This window comes from Sceloporus occidentalis, unplaced genomic scaffold, assembly GCF_023333645.1.
Source record: "Sceloporus occidentalis isolate IW3139 unplaced genomic scaffold, rSceOcc1.0.p SCAF_5, whole genome shotgun sequence".
NCBI lineage: Eukaryota > Metazoa > Chordata > Lepidosauria > Squamata > Phrynosomatidae > Sceloporus > Sceloporus occidentalis.
The window spans coordinates 188,343,502-188,354,690 of record NW_028316985.1 but is presented as its reverse complement, the minus strand read 5'-3'; the positions used below and the strand labels follow the sequence as shown (position 1 = coordinate 188,354,690).

General features: G+C 58.8%; 1 protein-coding gene across 2 annotated transcripts; it reads left to right on the top strand.

The window, feature by feature from the left end:
* The first annotated feature begins 2,069 nt into the window (after positions 1–2,069).
* Positions 2,070–10,313, top strand: LOC149313341 (rho-related BTB domain-containing protein 2-like). 2 transcript variants are annotated; one of them, XM_089526490.1, is made up of 9 exons: positions 2,070–2,298; positions 2,878–2,981; positions 4,034–4,219; positions 4,769–5,682; positions 5,864–5,982; positions 7,894–8,044; positions 8,523–8,611; positions 8,980–9,085; positions 9,638–10,313. In XM_089526490.1, exons 1-9 carry the CDS (start codon positions 2,107–2,109, stop codon positions 9,811–9,813), a joined length of 2,037 nt encoding a protein of 678 aa, XP_089382616.1. In that variant the 5' UTR covers positions 2,070–2,106; the 3' UTR covers positions 9,814–10,313. The 2 variants fall into 2 exon arrangements, with proteins under 2 accessions (XP_089382616.1, XP_089382618.1); XM_089526492.1 differs by lacking the exon at positions 8,523–8,611 and having other exon boundaries at positions 9,638–9,754.
* Positions 10,314–11,189: the final 876 nt, after the last annotated feature.

Genomic DNA, 11,189 nt, shown 5'->3' with positions numbered 1-11,189 from the left:
ACTCACACAAAGCAGATAGTAAGAGGGACTAATTTCTAAGGAGAAACTGCCAGAGATGAAAGGTGGGGAGGAGGAAGGAGCCTTGCCTTCCCTTGTTGAGGCTGGGGAAATGGGGCACTGGCAGCCTCCCCTTTAAGAAACGACGACTGGCTTTGAATCCTTGTTGGGTCTTTTTACTTTTTCGTGGTTTCTTGGAGGGGGAGGATTTGTGCAGCTGAATATCTCCTTCAAACAAAATCCTTTTCATGGGCGGAATACTGAAATAAATGCGCTAGTTGGCACCTTCTGCCATCCTTTGCCGGCTCCCAGGTCAGCTCCAGACTTTCCGTGGACAGAGCTGCCCCATTCTTGCCCAGAAGAGGAGGAAAGGAGGAGCAAAAGGGGTCTTCTCCCTGCCTTCCTCTTCCTCTTCCTGCTCCTCCATCATTCCTCTTCTGCCAGGAGCCACAGCTGCTTTCTTTCTCAGCTCAGACAAACGGAGAGGAGCAACCTGAGAAGGCCAGGAGCATTGCAAGACGGCGCACCATCCCAGCCCTGTATTGCCCAGGGCTATTCAACATCTTTATCAATGACTTGGATGACAGAAATAGGGGCAACCTTATCAAATTTGCAGATGACACCAAATTAAGAAAAATGGCTAATACTCCAGAGGACAGGATCAAGATTCAAAATGACTTTAAGAGATTAGAAGGTTGGGCCAAAACCAACAAAATGAACTTCAACACATAGCAAAAAAATGAAACCCACAGATCTAGGATGGAGGACCCTTGGCTTCAGGAGACTTATCTCTCTGAAAGGGATCTGGGAGTCCAAGTAGACCATAAATTGAACATGAGTCAAAAGTGTGATGCGGCAGCTAACAAGGCCAATGCGATCCTAGGCTGCATCAATAGAAGCCTAGTGTCTAGATCAAGGGAAGTCATAGAGCCCCTCTATTCTGCTTTGGTCGGACCTCTCCTGGAATAAGACCGTGTCCAGTTCTGGGCACCACAGTTAAAAAAGGATGCTGAGAGACTGGAGCCATGTGTCCAAAGGAGGATGATTAAAACGATGAAGGGCCTGGGAACCATGGAGCCCTACGAGGAGAGACTGAGGGAATTGCTGGGGATGTTTAGCCTGAGAAGAGAAGGTCAAGAGCTGATAGGAGAGCCCTGTTGAAACACTTGAAGGGAGGCCCTATTGAGGAGGAGGAAGCTTGTTTTCTGCTGCTCCAGAGACTAGGTCCCAACGGGGCCAGGGATGGAAGCTCCAGTGAAAGATCCCCCTCAGCCTCAGGAAGAACTTCCTGCGAGCAAGAGCAGCTTGGCATGCCTTCCATGGAGTCACTTCCAGGCAAAGCACCAACTTGAGCTGCCAGAGAGAAACTCGGGAGGGAGAGCCAGGGGCCACTCTGCCCAGGCCCTGCTTTGGGTCCTTCCCAGCCCAGGATTGTGGGACAAGGGTGGGCCTTTTGCACCTCTTGCCCCCAGACCCTTCAGGGCTTTCTAGGTCAGAACCTGTCCCCCATCATCCTGTCTCTCTGCATCTCGTTCTTCCGCCGGAGCTGCACTGCCTGGCAGTTCTCCATCTTGACTTCCCAGTCTATTCAGGCCCTTCTGAACCTTGCTCCTGTCCTCCGGAGGATTAGCTGCTCCCCTTAGTTTGGTCTCCTCTGCGCATCGGAGAAGCATGCCTTCCGCTCCTTCATCCAAGTCACTGATAAAGATGCTGCAGAGCCCCACTGGTCGCTCCTCCCGAGAAGGAAGGAAGGAGGGAGGCCTCGAGGCCCCTCCGGCCACTGACCGCTGGCTTCCCGGCCCTGGGCTCCTTTGTCCTGCTCGGAGTGGGCGTGTCCTCGTCGCCATTGGCCGCGCGGGCGGTGGGCGTGGCGGTGGGCGTGGCCGGGCGGCGGCGGACGTGTGCGCTGTGTGCCTCCGTTCGGGCGAGGCCCCAGGCGAGGGGCGTGGCGGTGGGCGTGTCCGGGGGCGTGGCGTCGGCGGGGGCAGAGGGCCGAGCAGCGGACGGAGGATGGGATGGGTGCCTCGGCGCCGAGGGTGACCCCGGAGCTCCGGCGGCGGCGGCGGCGGCGGCGGCGGCGGCAGCAGGGCGCGGGGTCCCCGGCGGAGGATGGAGGCGGAGGCGGAGTGGGAGCGGCCGAACGTGGAGACGATCAAGTGCGTGGTGGTGGGCGACAACGCCGTGGGCAAGACCCGCCTGGTCTGCGCCCGCGCCTGCAACGCCACCCTCTCGCACTACCAGCTGCTGGCCACCCACGTCCCCACCGTCTGGGCCATCGACCAGTACCGCGTCTGCCAGGAGGTGGGTCTGCCATGGGGAAACCCCCCAAGGAGAAGCCCCCTCCCCCGCCTGGGCTTGGGGAGGGGTCTCTGGGTGGGTCAGGGCCCAGGGAGGGAGGGGGGGAAAAGAGAAGCCCCCTCCCCACTCACCCCCCACCCCCCACCCTCTGGCTATTGACCAGGGCAGGGTTTGCCAGGCGGTGGCTAATGAGGAGGGGTCCTTAGGTGGGGGTGGGTCAAGGATCCAGGGGAGAAAGGAAGGAGAAGACCCCTCCCCACCCTCCGGGCTGTTAACCAGTTCAGGGTCTGCCAGGAGGGGGCTGGGGGCGGTGGGTGGATGGGTGGGGGGCCAGGGAGGGAGGGGGAAAGAGAAGCCCCCTCCCCACTCACCCCCGCCCCCCACCGTCTGGCTATTGACCAGGGCAGGGTTTGCCAGGAGGTGGGTTGGGGGGAGAGGGGCCAGGGGAAGGAGGGAGGGAGGGGACAAAAGGAGAAGCCCCTCCCCACCCACAAGGGCCACCGACCCTCATGGCATAGGGATGGGGCAGCGGTGTGAAGCCCCTCCCCTGGACCCCTGACCCCCATTTGTCCTCCCTCGCAGGTGCTGGAGCGCTCCCGGGACGTGGTGGACGAAGTGAGCATCTCCCTCCGGCTCTGGGACACCTTCGGCGACCACCACAAAGACCGCCGCTTCGCCTACGGAAGGTGAGGGGGCGGGGAGGTTGGGACCCGCCTGGGGGGCCATGGCAGCCCCCTCCTCAATGCAGACCCTTCAGACACCCCCAAAGCAGGGGGTGCTGATGTTGATGCTGGAGGGGGGGACTGGCTGGGCAAATGCCCTTCTCTCTGCTGGCCAAGTTACTCCCACAAGACAGTAACTTGGCCAAACATTCCTCCTGACAAGTGGGGGGGGGGGAGGGCAAGAGAACTGAGCCCCTCACAGCTGGACAGCCGGCCAGTGTTCGGCAAAACAGCTCAATGTTATCGACTGATGGATGGAGTCAGTCCCAGCCGTGGGGAGAACAGGGGGGGGGGGCGGAGGCAGGGGTTTTCTGCGGCTGCAGCTGTCCCAGGGAGGGAGGGGGCAACTGACCCTTTGGGCAAAGCCCACCAAGGGATGAGGGGGGTCTTCCTGCAGAGGAGCCCCTCTCCCTCCACAGCCAATGGCACTCCACAGGCGGCACTTTGCCAGGCTCAGGGAGGGTCCCTTGGCACAAGGTGGCCAGGCTGGATGCTGGACAGAGGAATTCCCCCCCCCCCCATTCTTCCACTTCCCTTTGAAGCTTTTCTGACCCTTGAAAGCCAGCACATTCCCAGATCCTGCTGATAATCCCTGCTAAAGTCCTGTGGAGGTGGTGAGTGCATGGCGGACAAGGAGTGTGTGCCCCAGAGCTGGGGGTCTTTTGTCCCACAGATCTCTGACCGGTTGCCCCCAACCTCCTGCGGGTGCAGGGACAGGGGTCATTGCTTGCTTGACCAACGAAAGGTCTCTGGGGGGCAGTCAATGGATCCCAGTTGGCAATGCAGCTGGCCTCAGTCGTGTAGGGTGGGGGTCTCTGGCTCAGGGGGTTCTGGACCCATGGAACACTGAATGTGTGAGGATGCTGCCTGGCTTCTTTTGGCCCTTGCCTCCATCCTGTCCTCCAGAGATGGGCATGGGCCACATTTGCAAGGAGCTGCAGCCTGGGGCGGGGGGGGGGGGGAGGCGTGCAATGTCCTTTGCTCTCCTGCCCACTGACCTTCCTTTTCCTCCGCAGGTCAGATGTTGTGGTGCTCTGTTTCTCCCTGGCCAACCCAAACTCCCTGAAGCATGTCAAGAGCGTGTGGTACCCTGAGATCAAGCACTTCTGCCCACGGACACCCATTGTGCTGGTGGGGTGCCAGCTGGACCTCCGCTATGCTGACCTCGAGGCCGTCAACCGTGCCCGGCGCCCACTGGCCAAGTAAGGGGTCTCTGTCTGTAGTGGCCAGCCGGCCTTCCTTCTGGGTGCTGGTGGCGGGACGCTTTTGGTTTTGGAAGGGAGACTCTGGAAGGTGTAGTGAGCCATTTAGCATTTGTGACAAGACAGCTGGAAAACACATTAAGAAAGCCCAAGGCAATTTAAAGCCACCTGTGTGTGCATAACTGGAGGAAATCAATTAGGCTCCATTGGCTTTAGCAAAGAGACTTTTTCCCCACTTGGCCTCCAGAGGACACCAGGGTGGGTGGCGGTCCGGCCCCCTTCTCTCTTTGGGCCCTTTAGTCCACTTTGCTCTGTTTTGTGCAATCTGGGATTTGCAGTTTAGGGTGGGCATTTAGCATCTCAGCCGGAGAGCTCCAGTGGCTCACCAGTCTACAAATCCTAGCAATCCATAGGATGGTGCCATGGTAGTGGAAGAGGAATCGTAGAGTTATAATTGTGTCTCCTAGAAGGGTCTTTGCCCCCAATAAGGTTTCTCCAGAAGACTCTCCTTGGGCCAGCCATTCCTTTCTTTTCCATTTTCCCCTCCAGGCCCATCAAGCCTTCGGACATCCTGCCCCCTGAATATGGGCACGAGGTGGCCAAAGAGCTGGGCATCCCTTACTATGAGACCAGCGTGGTGGCCCAGTTCGGCATTAAGGACGTCTTCGACAACGCCATCCGAGCCGCCCTCATCTCCCGGCGCCACCTCCAGTTTTGGAAGTCCCACCTCAAGAAGACCCAGCGGCCCTTGCTGCAGGCCCCCTTCCTTCCCCCGAAGCCACCTCCACCCATCATCCACATCCCGGAGCCGCTGCCTGAGGAAGGCCGGGACCCCACTGCCCTCTTCCACCAGCCCCTTTGCGCCGATGTTGTCTTCTATCTCCAAGGGGGCCACCGTGTCTTTGCCCACCGCGTCTACCTCGCCACTTCATGCTCCAAATTCTATGACCTCTTCATGCTGGACTTGGGGGGCGAGGTGGCCGGAGGGGCCAAGGAGCCTGCCGGAAGGACGAAAAGCTTGGATGCTGCCGACAGGGGACCCCCGGGGGCCATGGCAGCCTCTCTCCGGACCTCGCAGAGCGATGACCCACTGCGTCTGGCCCCAGCGGCCCGGGAGCTGTCCGGCTGGGGGCGGGGCTTCATCAGCATGGGGCCAGAGGTGGTGCGTGACCCAGTGACGCAGTGGGAGAGGCCCATGACTGCGGTCTACCTGGATGGGCTGGTGCAGCCCAGCCCCTTCCGGGCAGTGCTGAAATACCTGTACACGGGCCGCCTGGAGCAGCATCGGGCCGACCTCATGCAGGTGGCCACCATCGCTGAGCTGCTGGAAGTCTTTGACCTGCGCATGATGGTGGCCAATATGCTCAACAAGGAGAGCTTCATGAACCGCGAAATCACCAAGGCCTTCCATGTCCGCCGGGCCAACCGGATCAAGGAGTGTCTGACCAAGGGCACCTTTGCAGGTAGGCTGGCCAAAGGGGTGCCTGACTGAGGGCAGGTGGTTGGGGGAGGCGCTTGGTTGGCCCTGGGCCCACAGCTGGCCTGGTGGGGGGAGACTTGGTCTGGCCTTGGATCTTTGGGCTCAGCAGAGGTCATGTCCTTCTTGATCAGCCCTCTCCACGCTTCATTTCTGCTCCCTTGTAGATGTGGTCTTTGTGGTGGATGATGGATCAGTGCCGGCGCACAAGCCGCTGCTCCTTGCAGGGTGTGACTTCATGGTGGCCATGTTTGGCGGCACCTTCCAGGAGAGTTGCGCTGCTGAGGTGAGGCAAGGAGGAAGTGTCAAGGGAGGGGGGACTGGATCCTCCCCAGGAAACAGGAGGAGGAACTATTCCAGGGGCTCAGATACAGCTATGCTGGGCTGGGAAGGACTGCTGGGGCAGACTGACCTTTTTGGCCACATGCAGGCTCTCTTTCCTGGGGAGAGTCTCTCTTCACAGTTCAGTCTCCCATCCAGCTGACATCTCATGGTGTTGCTGGAGGAATTCCTCTCTTTCCGAGGGCCCCTTCTGATTTTAAGTGTTGAATCATAGAATCATAGAATCGTAGAGTTGGAAGAGACCACTAGGGCCATCCAGTCCAACCCCCTGCCATGCAGGAAATCCAAATCAAAGCATCCCTGACAGATGGCCATCCAGCCTCTGTTTAAAGACCTCCAAGGAAGGAGACTCTATCACCTTCCGAGGAAGTGCATTCCACTGCCGAACAGCCCTTACTGTCAGGAAGTTCCTCCTAATGTTCAGGTGGAATCTCTTTTCCTGTAGCTTGCATCCATTGTTCCGGGTCCTGTTCTCTGGAGCAGCAGAAAACAAGCTTGCTCCCTCCTCAATATGACATCCTTTCAAATATTTAAACAGGGCTATCATATCACCTCTTAACCTTCTTTTCTCCAGGCTAAACATCCCCAGCTCCCTAAGTCGTTCCTCCATTGAAAAGTCCCTGCTGGTCTCCTGGAAGTTTGGGGCTTCTATATAGGGAGATGGAGGTGGAGGTCCTCCTGCCACAGCTCTCAGGACGTTTCTGAGGCCTGGACCTTGCTCTCACAGGGGAAAACCTCTTGCAGGCAGGGCCTCCAGGGATAGTCACTGGAGGACACAATGAGGTCTGGGGGTGGTGGTGATGTGCCGCCAAACCATCCTGGAAGCTGCCCTAGGGGGGTCTCTTCTCCCCGTCTTTCCCTGCATGCCATTGCAGGAGCCCATGGGGCAGGTGAGGACGGAGTGTGGGGAGCACTGATGGGGATTCAAGTGGCATGGAGGGCAGACCGCCGTCTCACAGGAAGGAGGGCTTAGCTGGCTGGGAAGTCTCTTGTGGGTGAAAAGGTCCTGTGGGGGGAATCCTAGCCGTGTTGGCACCGAGTCGGTGGGCATGGCAGGTCAAAGGCATTGAGTTGCAAAGAGGGTCAGGCACAGGATTAGGTTGCACAGCTCCTGTGGGGTGGTGCATACTGGGCTTTCCTCTTCCCCACCATTGTCCCCCCACCACCACCTCTTCCTCCTGCTGCTGCTGCTGCTGCTGCCTAGTGCAGCTCTTTTGGACCCTCTTTTTTGGCAGGCTGGAGGCCAGCTGGTCCCAGGAATGCTCTCCCCAGCCAGTGGCTGCAGGCCTTTGCAGGGGAGGGGCGGCCCCAGTCTCCCAGGCCCCTGAGATAAATTGGGCCTCCTCCTCCTCCTCCAAGGGATCACGCGGGCCATGGCTGCAGCCAAGCCGGGCAAAGGAGCCAGGAAGCCTCCCCCGCCTGCCTCCTCCTCTTCGCTAGCTTCTTCCTCCTTCCCCCCCTACTTGCTCTTCCTTCCTTCCACACCCAATTGTTTGGCTTTTGGCAGGAGGATCTCTGTCGGATAAAAACAGTCAACTCCCCCTTCCATGACTCTCCTTTCCCTGGAGTGCAGCCAATCACCAGCTGTGGAGCTGGCAGAGCAGTATAATGTTTCTGAACATGTGCAGAGTGAACTGCCTTTGAGTACCATCCTCCCAGATCTGAGAGAAATGGCTTCCACCTTCCAGGAGGTTGAGATCCAAAGCAGTTCCCAGCAATGAGAGGGAGAATGAGCTGGCAGAGTTGAGAGTAGGGGTTATTGCTAGGGATCCTTTGCTTTGTTGGGCTGGATGTACAGCAAGGGAGAATTGGGGGATTGGTGGACAGTGGCTTCAGCACTTTTCCTTCTCTCCAGGTCCCTCTGCCGGGTACCAACTGTGCCTGCCTCCGCGCGGTGCTGGACTTCCTCTACACGGGCCTCTTTGTGCCCACGCCAGACCTGGACGCCATGGAGCTGCTGGTGCTCACCAACCGCCTCTGCCTGACCCGCTTGCAGGCCCTGACTGGTGAGTCCGTGGGCCCAGCCGACCAGGACCGAGGGGTGATGGTGGGCTGTGAAGGCTCTGGCACACAGCAGCCCTGCCACTCGCTAGCTGACCAACCCATCCGTCCACTCCCCGCCTAGAGGCCTCTTACATAAGCCGCCAATAAGATAGCTGGGGCTGTGGGGACGCTGCGTCCCTGCAATCGATGATGTGCTCCAGGGCCTTGTTTTGGCTCACCAGCAGCACAGCAAGTGGATGGGTGGGGGACATTAGCTTCAGGGGGGGAACGAAAGACTAGGACAAGTCCTGAGCCATTGAACCTGCTCAGGAGGCCTGCTGGTATGATTGGCTGTGCGCAAAAGTACACTCCTCCCAAAAAATACAACCCTGACATGCTACGCAGTGGGGTAATATGGCTTCCAAGTCAGAAGGGAGGCTTGCCAGCCAGCCAGTGTGTCCCCCTTGCCCACCTGAGGTCCTGTTCCGGTCTGTTCCCCAGAGCAGTACGCAGTGGATGAGCTTGTGCATGCCAGCCTACAGCAGGTGGAAATAGACGCCCAGGTCATTCTTTATCTGGAGATGACACAGGTATGGCTTAGCCTCTGGGAGCATGACCATCTTGGTTCCTACTGGGTGTCCAACCCAAAGGCATACTTCTGGAGGCAGGTGATCCGCGGGGGCTATGGGGGGAGGTGTTTCTGGACATAGGAGCATGGGCGCATGATGCTGCTGGGGAAGAACCTGGGCCGTTGGACGGGCTGCCTTGTTGTCCTTCCTCCTCGTCTCCAGTGCAGTGTTAGTGGACTAGGACTGCCCAAGGAAGGGAGTCCCGCTCTCTCTGGCGATGGTGGGAGAGGAGATCCACGGCTGCGATCAGCCACAAGGGTAGCAGTGGGCATGTTCCACCTGCTCTTCCTCCTGCCTTGCTCCTCACAGCCACCACTTCCTCCCCACAGTTCCACAATGCCCGCCAGCTGGCCGCCTGGTGCCTCCACTATCTCTGCACCAACTACAACAGCGTCTGCCGCCGGTTCCCCCGCGAGATGAAGTGCATGTCTCCAGGTAAGGGCTGGGCCTCAGTGCTTGGGACAGGGCAGGGGTCTGCGGCCCACCCACTGTCCATTGGACTGGGAGGATAAAGGAGGGGCTGCAGGCAGAGTTTTAAGGAGACAACTGTCTATGCACCCGTCACCTCTACTTTTCCATCCCAAAATGGACCTGGGAAGGTGGGATTAGCTTAGCATTTGTGTCCAGGGGCCTTGTGGTCATCTTGTTGGGCTTGGCCTGGCCTAGTTGTTGGGTAGCCTACAGCACCAAAGTGGCCCGCCAGCCTTCTACCCCTTTGTGCCTCTGACTGGCATCACATCCTCCCCTTCCTTCCTGGTTGCCTGTTTCAGAGCAACTCCTGTTGGGAGCCCATCATTGTTGCTTATGCCATGGGGTATGTGGGGGTGTGTGGGAGCAGGCCTTCTGCTGGAGGAGGCCACTGCCGTGGGGTCATTGGAGCCCTCAGTGGTGCAGGAATGGCCAGGGTGGCACAGGAAGGCTGGGCACTTGGGGGCACCACTCAGACGGTTTCTCTCTTTCTCTCTGTGCCCACCCACCCCATTGCAGAGAACCAGGCGCACTTTGAGCGCCACCGCTGGCCCCCCATCTGGTACCTGAAGGAGGAGGACCGCTACCTGCGCCTGCAGAAGGAGCGTGAGCTGGAAGAGGAGACCCTGCGCAAGCAGCACCCGCGGAGCAAGTGGTGCTTCTGGCGTCCCCACCATGCCAGCCACATCTCCTGAGTGCCTCCCCTATTGCTGTGGGGGGAGGTAAGGGGGGGTGATCCACCGTCCTGTCCGTGCCTTTGCTGGCAAGGGCTCTGGCTGGTCGATGGATTCCTCCCTGGGCAAGGGGAGACCTGTCACCCCCTTGACTGTCAGGTGTGTGGCCAGGAGGGGCGTCTGCCTTGTTTACAACCTCTCCCTGCCCCCCAAAAGAGACCCCTATACACCCCTGGGGCTGCCAGGTCTGTGCCTCTTGCTGCCATGCCTTCTCTTGTTGTTTACGTACCTGCTCTGCTTGTGAAGCTGGGCCCCAAACCATCTCTCTCTCTAGTTGCTACCTCTGACCTTAGCAGTATTTTGGTGATGGAAGGGAGGCTGGTGGTGTGGAGCTGGGGGCTGTGAATTGGGGGGCAGGCGGGACGGAAGGTGGGGAGTGTGGGACCTGCAGCCAGCTGGCTGCTTTGTGGGGTGTTTTGGTCTGGATCTCCTTTTGGGGGGACCCAGATGGTCTGGGAAGAATTGCTGAACCGTGTGATGGGGGGGAGTGGGAGTGGGGGAACCGTGGGGCGCTTTACGGAGTCAGTCAGTGAGGGGTGGGCTGCATGGGGGAATGGGGCCCTGCCTGCTGAGGGGGGGGGTGTAGAGAATGTCTTCGAAGGCATCTAGGTGTAGAAGTTGCTTCCTTTTTGTGCTTGTTTGCTGGGGGGGGGGCTGCCGTGTGTGCGCAGTGTGGGATCCCCTCCCACCCGCCTGCCTCTCTCTGTGCCTTGGACACAACACAAGCCTCTTCCCCAAAATGGCCCTCAAAAGGCGGGGTAGGGGGCTGGTCTGGAGTGCTCCCCCCTTTACTTACACACCTCGGTGCATTAAGGGAAGGAGTTGTTGGGTGTGCTTCAGAGCGAGGGAAGGGGCTCCAAGCCCCCCTCTCTAGCAAATCTGCACACACACACACACACACACACACGCCTATCTATGAAAAGGTTTTTACACTTTTTTCTAGTCCACGTTCCATTCCCCTAAAAAATCAAACCCTAAACTTCAGCCAAGCACAAACCTAACCCAGAGCGGGGGCTCCTCTTGGCCCTCGCTGTTCTGAAGGGCTTCTGGGTCACGTGGGGGTCTTCTTGTGGACCGCGTGAACCCACGTTTCTAACCACTGTGAGCTGGGCCTAGCCATCCTCACCCTTTTCTTACACACTTCAGTATTGGACTGTTTTAACCTTTAATAAAAGCCTTTTTTTGTATTGTGCACCTGAGTGGAAGTTGGCTCTTGTGGGCTCCAGGGTAGCAAAGGCAAGCAGGGCTGGCTTGGCGCTGGTCTGTATTTCCTAAGGGAAGGAGGCTCTCTCTGAGTTGGGGTGGGCTAAGAGGGGTCTCCAGGTCCCCTCCAAGCA